At 42.7% G+C, this 20,408-nt stretch overlaps 1 protein-coding gene across 1 annotated transcript in view; it reads left to right on the top strand.

Annotated features, from left to right (window-relative positions):
• Positions 1-20,408, top strand: part of LOC144762658 (uncharacterized) — a 1,356,333-nt gene that overhangs the window by 579,772 nt on the left and 756,153 nt on the right. The window contains exon 18 of the mRNA XM_078647891.1: positions 2,303-2,353. Coding sequence (XP_078504017.1) covers positions 2,303-2,353 — 51 coding nt within the window. The remainder of the gene's footprint in view (positions 1-2,302; positions 2,354-20,408) is intronic.

The raw sequence follows: 20,408 nt of genomic DNA on the forward strand, positions 1-20,408 counted from the left end.
TTGTGGAATGCCGACACCAAGTACACACATGGGGTGAGCATTCCATACAGAATGAAGCACAAGGAGTGACTACTACATTATCCCCCCTTCTAACTGCATTTCAACAAAATAACTGGGAAACAGGATAGCAGAAGAGGGAAACAGGAAGGGAAAGGAAACGGGGAGGAACAGGGAAAGCATGGAAGAAAAGAATGGAAAAGCATCAAAGAGAACAGCCAGTGAGAGGGAGCTCACAAAAAGGAAGGAGGAACAGATTAGCGAAATCTACTTGGAACAGAAGTAGTCTCTCGCTCCTACACAGTCTCACAGGTGAACGAGCATTAGAGAGAAAGCCATTGGACACATCAGGAGGACTGCAATATGAGCTACTGTTGGGAACATGTCTGGACAGCTTAACAACTCTGGACATGTTCCACCAATGTTTGTTGTTGTTCATCCTGACAGCATTTTCACAAACCCTATCCACAACCATGGGATTAGAGCATTTAGCATCCCCTTTCTTACTGGGAATAGGAATCTTCACATGCACCGTGTCTCAAACAACAAATGTATGTGGAAAGCATCTTTTCCTAGCATCAAAATAAGATTTTTGGAGTAACTGAGCTTGGGAAATGTTCTTCCTCACGAGATCATCCACATCCACAATGGTAGCATCATTCAGTGTAGGATGATGTCAGCTGACAGTGAATGTCAGAAAAGGCCAATCTTGGCTATCAGCAACAAGTTACCAACCCTGTAGTACTTTGTATAATCCAAATTTAGAGCAAACTTTCATGAGATTCTTATAATAGTAGTCCCTGAAGAAGATACCCTCTGAATAGTCATTGGATAAGGTTTGTTGCCAGGAGAACCTGAAGGTCTGTCATCGGACACCGGAAAAAAGGTGTCTGATATATTCTGGTATAAACTACAAATGGCACCTCTGAACCCTCCTGATGTACACCTGTATGAAAGGAACTAGGACACTAGGAGCTCTATCGAGGGTGAGCCCAATGTCTTTCATAGACAGTCATACATATATCTCTATTGTCACTCTTTTCTGATGTTTATGGTGTAGACTCTGAATATAATTCATATAAAGTTCTGATGCTGCCATAAAACCGGATATGGTTAATCTCATTGATGCTGTCACTGGAGCAATCCTTGGCTGCATGGTGCGTTCATTTTTAAAAACTGAGTATTTCCATAGGGTTAGAAGCATGGAGTAAGAACGTGTTTTTTTATCTGTCTGTCTGTTGTTTTCTACATTAGGTTAGGCCTTTTGATTGTTGAAGTAGTGCAAGTTTTGTCTACGTTTAAGCATACGATACCTGTAGATCTTGGGTGGACGATGTCATTATTGATAATTGATGGGCTAACTGGTTGGATTCCAAGAGAGGTATTCTCAAGCCAGACACTGGTGTGTCAGCATGTGGTTCTAAGAATGTTCTCCCTTTCTTTATCCTTGTTAATCTCAAGTTAGTAGCCAATGATAGTATGTGGCATATTTGCACAGATGCCATCAAATCATTTTTATGTCTTTGCTATTCATCATTCAAATACTGTGATGAATGTGGTGATGTGCTGGAGTAACAGCACCTCACTTTCCATGACTACAGACAGTTTCTTGAGATGCAAATACACATCTTCAAGCGACATAAACCCCAATGACAATTTCTCTATAACACACCAATCCTCAACCCCACTTCCATCACTTGTCATCGCTATGTAATGATACTATAATATTTGACTGTTGAGGTATTGTCTCGGTCAGCTGTGTTTCTATTTCATTTTAAGGACTCTTGCTTATGAGCAGCTGCTTATCAACTGTATATTACATACCATTACATGAATTATCCAACATAGGCATTACATGAAGGTGGTTGCAGTTTGGAGCGAGTAAGGTCATGTTTTTGTGGGATTTTTGTTTATAGAAACAAATAATATCCCTTTTGACCACCATTCAGTATGCTGAATAACAGCCAGTAAGAAGACTTGTGAATCAGAATATTTTAAAGTTTTTGCTTGTCAATCAGCATTTTGCATTTCTGAAATATGTTCTGTTGATTTTAAATGTGAGAGCATTACTTGCATATTTTTGCCGTAAAATTACAAGGCCAGGAAGCCAAGTAATAAAGCTATTATACCGAGTGGATTTAAAAAAATCACCAATATAAAGGTCACCAATATTGCCAGGTAAACCTAAACAGTACTTGATGATATGTAATTATCTCATAATGCTCTGCCATGTCGAATGCTTATCATGAAAAAAGACTACCTAAATATTTGAATTAGGATATTTATGATAGCCATTTGTTTCTAGATCACAAGAAGGGAAAAAATGAAACACATCAAGCCACAACAAAGGCGAAAGGTAACAAGAGTTGCTATAAAATTGTTTGAAGTATTTAATATAAGTGGGAAATTATCACAGTTGACTTTATGAGCAGCTTAGAAATATCATCTTCCTTGTGGGTGTAAATAGGGTTTGAGAGACTATTGGGTTGGTGCCTTCTTCTCGCTTGTCTTCAACTGTTGTACTCTACTACCACGTCCTATATCAGATTTACATGAAGCACTTTTCCATGAGGGCTCAGCAGCTAATTAGGTGGCAATGCTCAAAAGGATGAAAATGGGTAAAAATATTTTGGAAAGAAGCAGCTTCTTGCCTTCCCAAATTGAGGCCCAGTAATTCACTCACTTGAAAGCATAAAATACTATTCTTAATTCAATGTGGCACAGCAGAAACTGTTTTGAGAGGGAAAGTGTAGTGAATGACTCGCAGGAGATGGGCGGATGAATTGACAGGTAAGCTTTATTCCTGACAGGGACTACACAGCAGCCGGCACCAGGGAGACACAAGAAACAACTGCCCAGCATTCAAATCCCAAACTTCTAAGTTCTGTTGTGGAATACCCACACCAAGTACACACATGGGGTGAGCATTCCATACAGAATGAAGCACAAGGAGTGACTACTACATTATCCCCCTCTTCTAACTGCATTTCAACAAAATAACTGGGAAACAGGACAGCAGAAGAGGGAAACAGGAAGGGAAAGGAAACAGGGAGGAACAGGGAAAGCATGGAAGAAAAGAATGGAAAAGCATCAAAGAGAACAGCCAGTGAGAGCGAGCTCAAAAAAAGGAAGGAGGAACAGATTAGCGAAATCTACTTGGAACAGAAGTAGTCTCTCGCTCCTACACAGTCTCACAGGTGAACGAGCATTAGAGAGAAAGCCATTGGACACATCAGGAGGACTGCAATATGAGATACTGTTGGGAACATGTCTGGACAGCTTAACAACTCTGGACATGTTCCACCAATGTTTGTTGTTGTTCATCCTGACAGCATTTCCACAAACCCTATCCACAACCATGGGATTAGAGAACTTAGCATCCCCTTTCTTGGTTGTATGACTATCCATCGCAAACACTCGCATCGCATGCCTTTACATCGCAATTAATACACCGCATGTGCCCTTACATCGTGACTAATCACATCGCATACCATTACGTCGCATTGGTATAGGCATGCAAGTGAAAGACCGTAACATCGCATACAAACACCCCGCATGGTATTACATAGCAATTTGTTGCCGTATGCGCATTTCCCTTCACCCGACCCTAAACCCTAAACCTTTAACCTTGAACCAGTACCCTACAATATGGCATGCTAACCTTTCCCTAAACGCTAAGCCCTAAACAGTAATACAGGCGTACACTCCGACCTCAACCCTAAAGCCTAATCCCCAAAGGTGAAAACAGCCCCTATACTGTAAGTAGCCCTAAGCCCTAACGAACCCCCAAAACAGCACCAATAGTAAACGAAGCCCTAAGCCCTAATGCAACCCCAATCCAGCACCCATTCTCTAAGTAGCCCTAGTAGCCCTAACGCCACCCCAAATCAGCACCCATTTTCAAAGTAGCCCTAGTAGCCCTAACGCCACCCCAAAACAGCACCCATTTTCGAAGTAGCCCTAATAGCCCTAACGCCACCCCAAAACAGCACCCATTTTTGAAGTAGCCCTAGCAGCCCTAACGCCACCCCTAAAACAGCACCCATTTTCTAAGTAGCCCTAATCCCCCACCTGAAAACAGCACCTATACTGCAACTATCCCTAAGCCCTAACGCAACCCCAAAACAGCACCTCCTTACCTGTGTCGTCGTTGTTCCCGCGTTGTCTCCCTGTCGTCTCTGTTCCCCGGAGGCCCCTTTCTTACTGGGAATAGGAATCTTCACAGTGTCTCAAACAACAAATGTATGTGGAAAGGATCTTTTCCCAGCATCAAAATAAGTTTTTGGCGAAACAGAGCTTGGAAAACGTTGTTCCTCACAAGATAATCCACATCCACAATGGTATCCATTTTTACCCACTTAGACATCCACCCGGGACACACCTTGGAACAAGGCTTTCTCCCCTGCAACAGTTGAAAAGGGGAAACGTGTGTAGAGGAGTGGGGTGTGGTGCAGTAAAACCACAGAATGGATCGTACAGCATTGTGAACATTGCACTTGCTAGCTAACGTCCACTGCACACAGTTGTTAAATACCCTGTACATTCCTTCAACAAGACTGTTGGTTTGTGGGTGATAGAGCGAGCTTTTGGAGCGAGTAAGTCCACCCTGAACTAGGAAATCTTGAAATTCCTGACTGACAAACTGTACCCCATTGTTGGAAACAATGGTGGAGAGGAAACCCTCCTGCAGGAAGATATTCTTGAGGAAATCAATGACATATTTGGAGTTCGGCTCACCCAAGAAACTGACCCCCAGTCATATTGAATAGTAATCTATGGCAACCACAGCAAACCGTGAGGAAGGTGGAAGAAGATTGCAGGGACCCACCAGATCGATACCAGTTTTCTCCCAGGGCTTGGCTGGAAGTTCAATGGGTAGTAGGGGGGGAGTTCTCACTTTCAAACCTTTTTCAGCATTGGAACACCCGACACACTCTCCAACAAAAACATCAATGTCCTTGTCCATAAGGGGTCTCCAAAAACACTCTCCTAACCTTCACTTGGTGAACGTTTTTCCCAAATGCCCTTCGTGGGCCCCACTGACCAACCTGCCCCTCAGTTTTTCTGGAGGAACCAACCAGACACCACGCACCAAGATACCACCTTCCTTCGTGGGCACCACTGACCAACCTGCCCCTCAGTTTTTCTGGAGGAACCAACCTGACACCACGCACCAAGATACCACCTTCCACGGAGAGCCCCATGGAGATTTTTGCAAAGGTTTGTAAGAGTAAGGTACACTCTTTTCCTTGGGCCCACCATTCTTGACACACTTAATGACCTGGCACAGCAAAGCGTCTTTGGACAATTCATCCCTTATTCCACCTCACTGACAGCACACATATCACCCAGAACCATGGAAGCAATAAAACAATTATCCTCATCATCATCATCACAAGAAGTGAATCGATATCTGACACAGGAAACCTCGAGAAAAAAATCGCCCAGCCATTCTTGTTACCTGGAAGATAGGAAACTTCAAAATCCTACTGAAGCAACTTGGTGGGCAGTCTGGTGATCCTGGAAGTATGCTCTTTAATTTTGTCCCCAGAAAGAATGGAGACCCTCGGGCTTTGATCAGTGCATACCTTATGAGTCTTGAACATCAACCACATCGAAAGACAAGCGGCAACTGGAAACATTCAGAGGTGGAGCCGAAAGCCTTCTTAAGTAAGGAGTGTCAACTGGAATGATGATCAGCTCCATATGCTCTTCGTGGATCCTGCAGTTGCCTGTCAATCATCGCTATACAAATATGGTGAATAATTCGCAGGAGATGGGCGGATGAATTGACAGGTAAGCTTTATTCCTGACAGGGACTGTAATTCATGTAAAGGTCTGATGCTGGTTAAAAATAGAATATCCCTTGGAGTATAATTATGACAAATATTACACTAATCCGATCATCCCGTTAAATCGCACAATTGTTCTACCTCCTACATGAAAGATATCTGTAATACAACTCCTAATGTATATCACAAGAGCGACTTAATTTAATAGGTCACAAAATGTATTTGATGCTATCTTTTTTGGATAAAAACACAGTTCATTTAAAACACAGTACAATTAAAACATCAACCAATACAAAATTTCATAAAGAAAGAGAAAAAAGTAGGTTTGACAATATAATTTGTCATTCATACAGCATATCGTTTGGAATAAATTAATAACTCGGCCTGATATACTTAATCTTACAACGTTTGCAATACCAAGTATGCCCGTAGATTATGCCACCAATTGTGTTGACGCGTTTCGATGGTTTCTTGGTAATATTTCATCTTTTTCAAGACCAAAGTTAAATCAAGTCTCTCTGTCTATCTCATTATATATTCACTGTAAGCATCCTGTATGAAACAAATAAGAACAAAACAAAAAATGTTGTTTAAAAAATACCCTGTTTGACACAAAATTCGGTATTATTTTTGGCATTATTTTCGGTGAAATCATTAAACTTGCAGATCTCTGGTTCTTCTGATTGGATGCTTGTCATTTTGTTCTTGATTTATTTATAAAAACTGGTACTCTTTTAAATTGGCGTGGGATTTTTCATGTGTTGTGTTTTCACTTTATTGCTGTTTGAAGTGCTCCATAAATGCTTCAAACATTGCCTCTAAGTTGAGCCTGACTGCCCTATGCCAAGCTACTGGAGGGTTGAGTGTAGGTTAATTTGGGCTTTGCTTGTGACTTCACCCTGTCAAGGACTGTAGTTTCTGCTTGAGTAGGGTTTCATTCCCCTCAACCAATAACCCAATTTCCTACAAAGACCATGCAACCAGTGTCTGGATTGTCACACCACAGTCTTTGGAGCTGTTGGAGCCTTGAGCATCAACATGTTTATTACTGTCTGATCAACAGCTGTATATCACCCTTCCCACCCAATATGTTTGTAGTATATCTAACACCAAGGGGATCAGATGGGTTTCCAGGCTAAATAAATCAATCAGGAATTTATATAGCGCGGCGCACATAAAGATCTCATGGCGCTGGATCAGAAAAACTCAAGTGTGTTTAAATTGTAGATAGTGAAGTACCTTTTGCATTACAAAATGTAATAGGCCATTTACATTCATGAAGATAATAGTAATTGTTTTCATCCCCCCAGAGAGTGGGTTATGTTTCAAAGGTCGACACCATGTCCTACAGTGTCAACGAGCATGGATTATGGAGTGAAGTGTGCCTGCCAGAGAATGTGAGGTGGCTGAGCTGGGAGAGAGGGATGGTGGGAACAGGAAATTAAAAGTGGGAGGGCAGAATGTGAGTTTTCACATGAAGAGAGGGAGAGAGAGAGAGGCCAGCACCTTCCTAAGCTCCACCCAAGCGCCCTTCCCTGGCGCTTAAGGCCTGCCTGCTGCCCCCTCTCCTTCCCCACACCTCCAGTCGCTGGGAGCGGTTTGCAACTCACCTCTCCTTGGACCCTGCAGCAGGGTCTTTGGAGTTCCTGACCACCAATACCCTCGACAGAAAAAGAAGAAGCGCAGGGTCTTCGGAGTTCCTGTCCGCCAAAACCCGTGACAGAAGAAGAAGCACAGGTCCTGAGAGGTAGAAGTGAAATTAGGCAAAGCTGAAAGAGCAGCCAGCACAGCCCCAAGCACTTTAATGGGGATGGGAGCAGCCAGGGACTGCATACCCCAACATCCCTAGCATCAGGAGGTGCGTGTGACATTTCCAACACGCCGGAGGTGGATAAAAGAAACCTCGGGCTCCCGGGGCACAGGAGCCTGCTTTTCCGACCTGCAGCATCCAGCAGAGCACAAAGCACCTTAGTTAGGGAAGGAACATCCAGAGACTGCATCCTCCAGCATCCCTAGTGCTAGGAGGCGCCCGCGACATTTCCAACACGCCGGAGGCGCGTTAAAGCAACCTCGGGCTCCTGTGGTGCGAGAACCCGTTTTTCTGAACTGCAGCAGCCAGCACAGCACCAAGCACTTTAATGGGGATGGGGCAGCCAGGGATAGCATCACCCAATATCCCTAGCTCCAGGAGGCGCCCGGGACTTTGCCAATGCGCCTGAGGGCGCATGAAAGCAACCTTGGGCTCCCGCGGTATGGGAGCGCGTTTTTCTGACCTGCAGCAGCCAGCACAGCACCAAGCACTTTAGTGGGGACGGGGGCAGCCTGGGACTGCATCTCCCTAGGAGGGGCCCACGACACTTCCAACGTGCCGGAGGTACAGAAAAGCAACCTCGGGCTCCCACAGCACGGTAGGTCTGTATTCTCACCTGCAGCAGCCAGCACAGCACCAAGCACTTTAGTGGGGACAGAGGCAGCCAGGGACTGCAACCCCGACATCTGGACTTGGGAACTCCTGGGCTAAGCCACGTGAAGGTAAAACATTTTCACATTTTATATTTTTTCCCCTGTTTTTATTTTTCTAAGACTTTTTGTATTATAGGGAAACAGAAGCCTACCTCCACACCAAAGAGAGTGGATGCAACATTGGATTGCTACTTACAAAAAGTGGTTGGGGTGCTAACTAAGGAGATAGAAATTGCTGAACGTAGACTCTCATTAGCTCCTTGCTCAATTACATCTGTCCCAAGTGACTATCAAATAACCATTTCAGAACCAGTTGCTGAACAGAGGCCACATCTTCCTTTATCCTCTATTGTAATCATCTGGAGTCAAGGGGTTTTACATGTTCCCAATGAAGGAATTGACTCTCACACTCCAATAGAGAAACCTACTGTACCGCCAGTCTCAACAGGAGGAAAAAGAAAACGGATGGACCTGGCAGGGGTTGACTGTAAATTAAAAGGTCCTTCTCCAAGGGTCAAATGAACTAAGAAAACTCATCTAATTGGACATATTCCTAAGACCCGGCTGGGAGGAGGGAGAATTAGCGCATTAAAAGATCTGGATGGAAATGGTAATATCATAATAGCTTTATTTCGATATATTTGCATATCATAAAAGCATTACAATACAGAAATAGATAAAAATGCATAAAAAACTAAAGGTTGAGTCTACCGCCCACCTGTTGTTCGAGTGTCCCGCATATGTAGTGCCCAGGTCTAGATGGCTGAAACCATTATGCAGGAGCCTCGGCACTAGATCGCATCTGGAGGCTCTAGGTATACTACGATCTGATGCTCGTCCTTTGTTCGCCTGTTGCCTGGCAAAATTTCTGGGCTGGACATGGCGGATAAGATCTGCAAGGAAACTCCTGCTCCAGTAATATGTTTTGGTGGAACCAGCCTCTAACCTGTTCTTATGTCTGGGCAAATATTCTATCTTATGATTTTATTATTGACTCTGTATATTTTATATAATGCACATTGTTAGTTTTTTATGCATTTTTATCTATTTCTGTATTGTAATGCTTTTATGATATGCAAATATATCGAAATAAAGCTATTATGATCGAATAAGTAAAAGGTAATAGTAATGTTGATAAATTGAGTAGAATTGTACCTGAGCCTCTGACACCCATCCTAGCTAGATTAGCCAGTATCGAAGAGCATCTTGCTCAAGTCCTGACAGGCCTAGTTAATATTTTGGTTTCTGAAAAACAGATTGATAATGTTGCCCGCCTAAGAAGTTCTGACTTAATTGATATTACTCCTAGTGCCCCGTTTAGCCCCTTGGCTTTCCCAAGCCCAATTTCTGATGTAAACACCCAGGTTCCTCGCACCGAGCCCCTTCCTAATAATGTTAGTAACAACCCCGCAGTTTAAGTAACTCAAGACCCCATCATGGCTAGGAACCCTGCTAGGATCCACATGAGGCCTGATCCGGGGGCCACAAATTTACCAAGTTTACCAATGACAGTTAGGGGTGGAATATAACAAGGAAAAGTAAATACAAATGGCACAGCTTACAACTAAAGAAGTGGGCGGGCGCAAAAGATGTATTAAACATACCACCGGCATGACACCCTATACCTTGATCCTGAAAGGGGTTCCCTGTTTGGCCTTTGGTTAGCAAGAAACATGTAAAAGCCTTGTCAACAAATCAGCTCATTGGTGTTTTAAGAAAATCTCGCCTAAAATAAATTGGTTGGAAAAAATGATTATGGCTAGGCGAGTGAGCTGGTTGGGTCACATGACTAAATGTGGGGGAGGGGATTGTGTTGTCCTCAATTTAAACAATGCACGGTGTGTACCACTACCTTTTGTCCTAGCACACTTTAAATACTCATATTGTGAGTCTATTGATGCTCATCCATCAGGTTTTTTCAATCCTTCACAACCTAAATACATGTGGAGAAAACAGTCCTTATGGTGGATTTAAGCACACATCTGCTTACTCAGCCTCCTCCATTTAGTCACCTCTACTATTTTGATGTGCTTTCTGGGCTCTTAGAAATAGACTGACTAACTGGGAATTTCAGACAACCAGTTACCACAGCGAGAATGGGACTACTCTATAGTGCTCAAGGGAGAGGGCTAAAATAGATTAACTGACTAATAAGGATTCTGTGGACCTTTCTGAAACTTCCTCCCCTAAAATAAATATTAATAGGAAGAGTCAAGATAAATTCAAAAATTGTTCCCCATGCCACAAGTTAATTTTAAATGACACTTCAGTTAGGGAGATCCCGGGCCTCCCTACCACTATAACTGATCAAGTCATGAATAACGAAACTGCGGGGTTGGGAAACAGGGTCACAATAAGCCTCTACTTAAAGTTATTTCATGGAATATAGCAGGTATTCATCCCAAACTGAATGACGAGGTATGGTTAAAATATATCAGAGGTTTTGACATCATCTGTCTCCAGGAGACGGGGTATAAAAAAAGATATTGTGCTGAATTGTTATTGTTCTTACACTGTCCACGCAATACCCTCACCTGCAGGGAGGTCAAAAGGAAATTAAATGAAATACCAGTATTTGTAAAGCACACAGCACACAGCTACCTCCGAAGTGGTGTCCTGGCACTGGGGGCCCTTGGGAAGATTAAGCGAGCTATTGCCCAGAGTTACATGGTGCTGGGCTAACCTGGCGCTGGGGATTGAACTGTGAACCCCGTAGTCTGGAGTCAGGCACCCTGGCCGCTACGCCACACCTCTTCCACAAAGAGGGTTGGTTGTGTTAATTTTGGTCAAATATGAGACCATAAAAATTGTTGGTACATCTCTGTGCTTCCAATTAAATATGATCTCTAACATGTTACAGGTTAAGCTATTAGTGGTGAACTGGTATCATAATATGTTTAACCTTAACAATTGCCAGGTTATTGAGGCTTTACAGGCACAAATGAATAACATTTTTGAGAAATGGCAACCATTACTTATTATCTGGGTGGGTGATTTTAATTGTTCTATTTGCCCCCATATGATTGGCCATGCCTGCGGAATGTTAAGTATAGAGAGACAGCCTCAGACACATTTCACACACTCCCCTTAGAGTGAGGCCCTGAATTCTATTATTTTGGAAAATGATTTGGGCATCATTAATGACCTATCTAGTAATTCCTCAATACAGTGCCCAATTAATGCTGGTGGAGATAGGGAAAGTTTTATTGATGTTATGTTTACTTCACAGAAATTCTTGCCACTGATCAGAGACTTTGAGGTGGAGCCAAACATCACGAGTGATCATAATCCCCTCATAGCGTCCCTCAGTATACTAACCCAAACAGGGAACGTGAATGGCTATCAAGTCCATTTTAATCCCAACAAAGGGGTAAGACTCAACTGGAATAAAGTAAACCCCTCTGAATTTTAGGCACAAACCATCATAACTAAATACAACTCGATTATAAGGTGTTTATCCCATGATTTGCCCCAAGCCGAGATTATTCATGAATTTGAATTGATTTGCTCTGATGTAGCTAAAAATTTGACCAAATCAATTAAGGTTAAAGACTTCCTGGAAAAAAGGTGGTTTAATGTGGAATGCTTAAGGGCCCATAACATTTTTAAGCTGGCATTGCACGCAAATCCAGCTTGGAAGGCTTCTAAAAGTGTAATTAAACAGAGGAAAGAAGAAATTAGGTGCCTAGCTTGGGACAATTTGTAGAGAGCTAGTTCCCTTAAGTACTCGAAAAGCTTCTGGGAAATCATAAATTGGCCACTGTTTAGTGAAGAGGTGGGCAACATGGATTCCCTGATCCTGGGGATGCCTGGGAAGCTCACATGGCAGCTATATATATAGCAGGGATTCTGCTCCTACACAGAACTGTGCATAGAGACTTGGAACCTCAGTGAATTAGAGTGTGTCAAAACTCACCTTAGCCCAACATCCCCTACCAGATTAGCATCAGTGTCTCATTGGCTCCTCTATAACACCAATGATTAGACCACCCAGAACATTGAACTTAGATTACCTCAGACAATGTGGAACACATGAACACTCTTTCGTTATACTATCATACCAGTCCAAAACAGGGAGTAAATGAAGACACATGCAAGTTTGAAATATTTATTTCTAATGCTGTGTTCTCGTGCAGTATTTTAGCTAATACGAGCAGACATATTATAAGCAACAAGATTATCAGCATAGTTACTATTCCATAAAATAAAAAGGGAGAAAGTATGTTATAATGCTAAATGGAAACAGATTTAAAATATACCTATATTTCACCCTCCCTTGCTAGTAGGTTATTTTATATCTACAGAAGGTCTCTTGGGATTACAAGGGCGGCCCCATACCTCTGGTATTAGCAGAAATGGATTACATCAGATTCTGCACCAGCTCTCAGCATGCGAATGTTCTCCAAGTGTGTGTGATCATGCCTAAGCAGTGCATTATTAAACGCGTCAAAATCAGAGGTGGCCACAGCTGCATATATATTATGTCTAGAAAGTGCGCTGATCAGTCCGAACAACAACCACTGTGTTGAAATAACCTTGAAGGCTTCGGCACTCACTGTTCAGGCAAAGCTTACCAAGCAAGGCTGCTAATATAGAAAAACATATTATTCTTGTGTGAAGTAAAACACTCTGCTAGGCTCTAAACATTTATTATAATGTGTGTCGTGTGCAAAAAGCAGCAGAAAGGAACAATGGCGTTTAAACTTCTAATAAGCTCATGTCAACTTAATACAGTGTGAATGCAAGGCTCAGCCCCACGACAATGGCAGCCAGCTAGAGGTACCCAGTGAGGATTTGCCCCTAGATCTACCCTCTGCCTTTTATCTAAGCGTGCCAATCTCAGTAGCTGAGGTTGAGGAAGCTATAGCAAAAGGAATTGGCATGAAAGCTCCAGGTCAGGATGGAGTGCCATTAGATCTTTTTAGAAGTAATCCTAAGCTCTGGACCCCATTATTGACCAATTTGTTTAATGCATTGGTGACCGGCCCCATCCCAACAACCTGGAGGAGGCCATTGAGGTCCCCCTGTTCAAATAAGGTAATAGAAGAGACCCTGCCTTTTAAAGGCGGATCTCCATTATTGATGCCACAGTGAAGCTATTGGGAAGGGGCGTTCTCACCCGACTTGAAACCTGGGCGTTAGACACAGGGGAGATAGCAAGAACACAGTATGGCTTTAGGAGGGTAAAAGGCACCACTGAACAGTGCTTCAACATGTCCCTGATTATGGGCACGTACATGAAGGCCAGGAAGGGTTCTATCCATCTGGCCTTCATGGACTTGTCCAGTACTTTTGATACCGTAACTCGGGATAAGCAGTGGGCACTAATGGGGAAAATGGGAGCCGAAGAAGCTCTAATTTCTCTTCTTCGTAGGCTCCACGCTTCCACATCCGTAACTATAAGATACGGTCTACATGGGGAAAAAACTAGGCCTATTGCCTCCACAAAAGGTGTCCGGCAGGGATTTATTTTAGCTCCTTTTCTTTTTTTAATTTACACCAATTGTTTCAATGCTTTTTTGTCTGACAAAGAAATTGACTGTCCATGTGTTGGGGGCACCCAGGTCCTGTTACTCTCTTATGCGGATGATACTGTATTAATGGCCCTGACAGCAAATGGCCTCCAAAAGTTACAGATTTTATGCTGGCACTTGATATAAAAGTACATTTTATTAAGTCATATGTATTGGTGTGTGGCCCTAAAAAAAGAAAACTAGGAAATACACTGTAGGGGTGAAGAGAATTGAAAGAATTACAATTTTAATTATCTAGGGAACCTTTTTAATAATAGGTTGAACTCTGATTCGATTTTTACTGCAAGGGTGCAACATGCGTGCAGGGTTGTTGAGGGTTTATTCGCTTTGCCCATAAACTGGGCCATAAACAAGTGATGGAGCTTGTTACACTTTATAAAGCCACAAATGTCCTGTGGCAGCATATGGAGAAGGAGCATGTGATTACCATAACAGTCGCCAGTTTCAAGTCATGGAAAATAAATTCATAAAAAGGCTACTGATGATTCCAAATAGTGCCCCTACAATCTTTTATCATCACAAGTTGGGGCTTGGCTTTGTAGAGGATTGCATATTGCCCCCCTGCTTTTATGGGTTAAAATCTGGTTATCAGAGGATTTGGTGGTCTCCAGAGAGAATATAAAAGATTGTCTTAATCTTGATGGAGCGCTAACTATCCCTTGGCTACAATTTGTCAGGGATGGCTTTGATAGGCTAGGATTGGGTCAATATTTTGAGTGTCCACCCGACATTCATGAGAATGTGAAAAATATCATAAAAGAGGTGCGCTCTGCAAGGGCAAATATGCACCCCCTGTTTATTCCCTGCCCAGCAGCAATTTTTCTTAACATTCATTATAAATACACATACAAGATTCTATTTAACAACATTTTGTCCACTTACTCTGCATTTTTTTGTGGCATTTCCAAAACAAACCGGGTGGGCAGACAATCTAGTACCCTGGCCCTGTGATAATCAGGCAGTCCAGAGCACATTTGCACTCTTTACAAAGAGCCACGCGGAAAATTTGTAATCCCCAATTTAAAAGAAACTAGGCTATGTTCTTATATTGAAGGTTTTAATTACTTGCACTCTTTGGCCACAGATGATATATGCATTGAGGTCTCAAACTATATTAAAGTTGCAATGGCTATTAGAAACGGTATTAGTGACTGTAGTTTAATTTGAACCATTTAATTCGTTATCATATACTTTAAGCTATGATGTATTTTTATGGGACAGGGATGCACCTTGACAGGGGAATAAGTGCCTCGTAAGGCAAACAGTTTCATTTCCTTTTAATATCTGAACTGTATGAATTACCCTTCATGCTGCTTTGTAAATAGGTCAACGGAATTATAATCTGTAATGTCGTTTTTATGCACTTTTGTTGTTCTCTACTTGAAACCAATTAAAGTTATTTTGATGATGAGTGAAGAAAACGAAAGGGGGTAGTGAACCGCAGGCGATAGTCAGTCTGACTATAGGGTTGAATAAGAATATCTGGTGCATCCTGAACAGTAGTTCACAAAAAAAAGGGGACAAGGAACGCATGTTGGTCCCGCATACATACTCCTCAATTAATCTGAAGTAATCAACAAAAGAGTATTCAGTTCCCTGGAAGAGAATATGAAATACAGGTCAGTGATGAACTGAGGAATCAGCAAGGGGGGTCTGTTTGCTCAAGAGCTCCCACACACCCAAATGGGTGTGTTGCTTCATCATAGGGAATGCTTCTCATCGGGCCAGCACTGCAATGCCAGATGGGCACCAATTAGGGTGCTCTTTGCCGGAGGAAAGTATTGCAGTTTAATGTTTTATGCAGTTCTGACGGTAACTTTCACCTTCATCACTAGTAGCCTGCCCTGAATTGCTACGCATGTCACTGATCAAACAAGCTATATAGTGCTGTGTTTAGGACGTGAATTGTCCTGTAACGTTCTACTTTGTGTTCTAGGTCAGTTTTTAAACTTCTTCATGAAGGTATCTTCATACACTTCAGTTCACTTTCCAGTGATATATAGTGATTGGTCACCTCCGCTCATACATGTAATATGCTTCCCACCACTGTGTAGATTGGGTAGCATGGTCCTGATGAGTTGACATTAGATCAACACTGACTAACAGCAGCAAGAAACATGTTGACGCACCTACGCACAATACTTTGAGCTGACACAGACCATTATCTCGGCTGTCAGACAATACTATTATATTTTAAACCAGACAAAAGGACACACTTTCACTTACAACAAACTACATTAGTGGCCCCACACCTGTACCCACACTTCAAGTACGGTAAAAATAAAATATCTCCGGCAAAGAGCCCCCCTTGTGGGTGCCCATCAGGCATTGCAGCACTGGTCCGATGAGGAGCATGCCCTACAATGAAGCATTTACAACAAGGGGTGGTGATGGACAGAGTCTCTGAATTAAGCAGAGTACTCTCACCCAGTCAAGAGATCAGGGCTAGATCCAACACCGTTTTTTAGCTCATTGCACCATCCCAGTTTCAGAACCTGGCTGTATGCAAATTAGTCTGTCCCTGGCCCAGTGCATCATGGGAACAGGGCAGACCAGACTACAAAAGCCAATTCTTACACTGGGAAGGAGACAAGCTTCCGGGGACCGGTTTCTGGCATTGCAGCCATCTTCGGCCCGGCTTGCTTGAATCCTGATGGTGCAATGAGCAAGGGACTCACATCTGAGTATACCCTTCCACGCTTAGGGTGGACAAAATTATTTACAACAAGGGGTGGTGATGGACAGAGTCTCTGAATTAAGCAGAGTACTCTCACCCAGTCAAGAGATCAGGGCTAGATCCAACACCGTTTTTTAGCTCATTGCACCATCCCAGTTTCAGAACCTGGCTGTATGCAAATTAGTCTGTCCCTGGCCCAGTGCATCATGGGAACAGGGCAGACCAGACTACAAAAGCCAATTCTTACACTGGGAAGGAAACACTATAGGTGTGGCAGGGTATACTCAGACATGAGTCCCTTTCTCACTGCTCCATCAGGATTCAAGCAAGCCGGGCCGAAGAGGCTGAAATGCCAGAAACCGGTCCCCGGTAGCTTGTCTCCTTTCTGGTGAAGAATTGGCTTGCTAGTTTGGTCTGCCCTGTTCCCATGATGCACTGGGCCAGGGACAGACTAATTTGCATATAGCCAGGTTCTGAGCTGGGATGGGGCAGTGAGATAAATAACGGTGATGGATCAAGCCCTGATCTTTGGACTGGGTAAGAGTGGTCTGCTTAATTCAGACACTCTGTTCATCACCACCCCCTTTTCTGAATCGTTTTTGACCACTATAGGTGTGGCAGGGTATACTCAGACATGAGTCCCTTTCTCACTGCTCCATCAGGATTCAAGCAAGCCGGGCCGAAGAGGCTGAAATGCCAGAAACCGGTCCCCGGTAGCTTGTCTCCTTTCTGGTGAAGAATTGGCTTGGTAGTTTGGTCTGCCCTGTTCCCATGATGCACTGGGCCAGGGACAGACTAATTTGCATATAGCCAGGTTCTGAGCTGGGATGGGGCAGTGAGATAAATAACGGTGATGGATCAAGCCCTGATCTTTGGACTGGGTAAGAGTGGTCTGCTTAATTCAGACACTCTGTTCATCACCACCCCCTTTTCTGAATCTACAATGAAGCATGGCACCCATCTGGGAGTGTGAGGGCTTTTGCTCCTGAGCAATCAGGCACCCCTCCTTGCTGATTCCTCAGTTCATCACGAAACTGTCCTGCATATTCTCCTCCAAGCTAAGTGTTGGTTTTTATGGGAAATCAAAGCAAAGTAGTGTGAAACGCTGTTTTGCATTACTTTGCGTCAAGGGGGCATTACATGGGTGGGACAATGACAATCCCATGCAACCACCCATGCTTTTTGATGCTAAACCCTATCTATTAACATTAGTATACAGGGCTTAATGCCAAAATATAACGCTGCTGGAAAGCAGGCGGTAAAAGAAGAAATGTTTTCATTTCTCATTTTTTTCTGACTTTGCATGCATGCTGCACTACGCAGCACACCTACAAAGAAGGAAAAGATTTAGGGTGTGTCTAGCCATTGTATTTTGTACAGGAAGTGTACTCTTCCTGTACAAAACGTGTGGTAGTCTCAGGAACGCACTCTTTTTTTTTTATGTTTGAAAGCTTTATTAGAGTAAAATCAGATATTACAATAAGGTGATATCAGCAACATACAAGAAAAAGATAAAAGTTGGGATAATGAAACAGAAATGTCCAATATCACAAAGTAAAAGCAAAGCATTTTGAAGTTTTACAGGGAGGAGGGGGAAAGGGAAGGGAGGAAAAGAAAACTATGCAATATCAGAAAAGAATGAATAAAATAGAAAAACATTGAATGTCAATCAATAAGTACAGTAAATACACAATATTCAGCAATTACCAGAATGAAGAACTTTTAGCAAAAGGAGAACATGAATAAAGTAAAAACACTGCATTAGTGAAGATGAAAAACATCATAAAACTATAGGCAAGAGTACATATGTTCAAGGAGGTTTGAAATTTCCTGAGGAAAGTGGAGAGTACAACTTTTTGGCAAATTGATCTAAATACAGGGTAAGAGGTAGCCAGTAGAGATCAACATTTCGGGAGGGTTTGCAGGAGGAGGCAAAAGCAACATCGAGTCTATGTGAATGGCATACTAGATTCCACCAGCAGCTTAGGGACAAGGTGTTCAGGGATTTCCAATTAGAAACAATGTGTTGCAGTGCAAGGCCCAGCATAAGATCAAAGAGACCCTGAGAATGTGGAGGGAGTTCCAGACTGTCTGAAAGACTACCTAGAAAAACAAGAGAGGTGGAAAAGGGAATAGAGATGCTGAAGATACAAGAAAGCCGAGACCAAATTTGATTCCAAAAAAGGCGAACTGAGGGACAGAGGAAGAAGAGGTGTAGAAGATCAGCGTTGGGAGCTTTACAGGTCCAACAGTTGGCTACAGAATTAGATTGAAAGCGAGAAATAGAAAGAGGAGAGAGGTAAAGTCTATGATAAAAGAAAAATAGGGATTGAGTAAGGGAAGCAGTACGGGAAATCTTCAAGGATCTGGCCCATATTTTTGTTCCAAAGAGAGATTGACCAGGAGGAACCCAGATCTTCCTCCCAAGAAAGTTCCAATTTCGACTTGGTTCGCTCCGGGTCAGGGGCCAAGAAATATCGATAAACAAGGGAAGCTTTAGGAATAGTAGACAAGATATGCAATAGAGAGGAAGACGAGGCCGGTAAACCGTCAGAGGGGAGGGAATAATAACGATCAAGAATAATTTCCATGAGCGTGTAGAATTTCTTTGCAAAGGAAGGAGGGCAATGGAATTGGGATTGGAGTTGAGGGAACGAGCAAGGAGATGAACCATCGAAAAGCTGACGTACCCAAATAATACCTTTCGACCTCCAGGAAGGCCAAGCAACAGGTCTATTATGCATTAAAATGAGTGAGTTATACCAAATAGGTAGTACAAGAATGACTCTTGAGAGATAGAGACAGAGGAAATTAAAGGCCGCAAAAGAGAAGAAGTATGTTTAAAAAGCAAGGTATTAAGACATGGGGCTTTAGCAGTGAAACAAATGACTTCCTGGAAAGAATACGGAAGTAATAATTCTTGTTCAACCGAGAGCCAAAGAGGAGAAAAAGGAGAGGTCTCTTGTGATAGGCAGCGGGACGCTTGTCGAAGTGAGAAGGACTTATGATAGAGACGGAAGTCCGGAAAATTAGTTCCACCATTAAGTTTAGATTTACGAAGAGTTGAGAGAATACACGAGCTTTTTTCTGGTTCCAGAGAAATTTGGAGAGGACAGAGTCGATGCGTCGGAAATAGAACGCTGGAATACGAATAGGGAGCATTGACAATAGGTAAATTAAAATCAGGGCAATCATCATCCTTATGGAATCAAGCCGACCCCACCAAGAAAGAAATAAAGGATTCCAAGAGGATAGCAGAGATTCTACTCTAGAGAGAACTGCAGCCATGTTAAATCGAATAGAGGAGGAGATAGAATTAGAGAAAAGGACGCAAGATATTTTATTTTTGTAGAGTTCCAGGCAAAGCCGGTAGAAGTGAAAAAGTGAGGAAGGCAAAATTTAGTTAAAGGAAGGATTTCTGTTTTATCAGAATTTATTTTATATCCTGAAACCAAAGAGAATTTTTCAAATTCACTCAAGAGGGCAGGGACAGAAGTAACTGGGTCAGAAATAAATAAAAGAATATCATCAGCATAGGCCGATAATTTAAGATGATGTTTTCCATATGGAAATCCAGAAATGGAAGGGTTGTTGCGAATAGAAGAGAGGAAGGGTTCAAGCGCTAAAATAAACAAAAGAGGTGATAAAGGGCAGCCCTGACGAACTCCACGTTGAAGTGTAAATGGGGAGGTGAGGTGACCATTGACAAGAACGGAGGCCTTGGGCATAGTATATATTAGAGAGATATAGGAAATGAATTTAGGACCGAAGCCATGCCATTTCAGGGAAGCCATGAGAAAAGACCAATCAACTCGATCAAAGGCTTTCTCAGCATCAACTGAGATGGCTGCAAGGGGGATTGATAGCGAGGGGGCTTTACTTAAAACATTAAGGAAAAGTCTGGAGTTGTCTGAGGTAAGACGGCCTTTAACAAAACCACATTGT

Source organism: Lissotriton helveticus, chromosome 6 (genome assembly GCF_964261635.1).
Source record: "Lissotriton helveticus chromosome 6, aLisHel1.1, whole genome shotgun sequence".
NCBI classification, from domain to species: domain Eukaryota; kingdom Metazoa; phylum Chordata; class Amphibia; order Caudata; family Salamandridae; genus Lissotriton; species Lissotriton helveticus.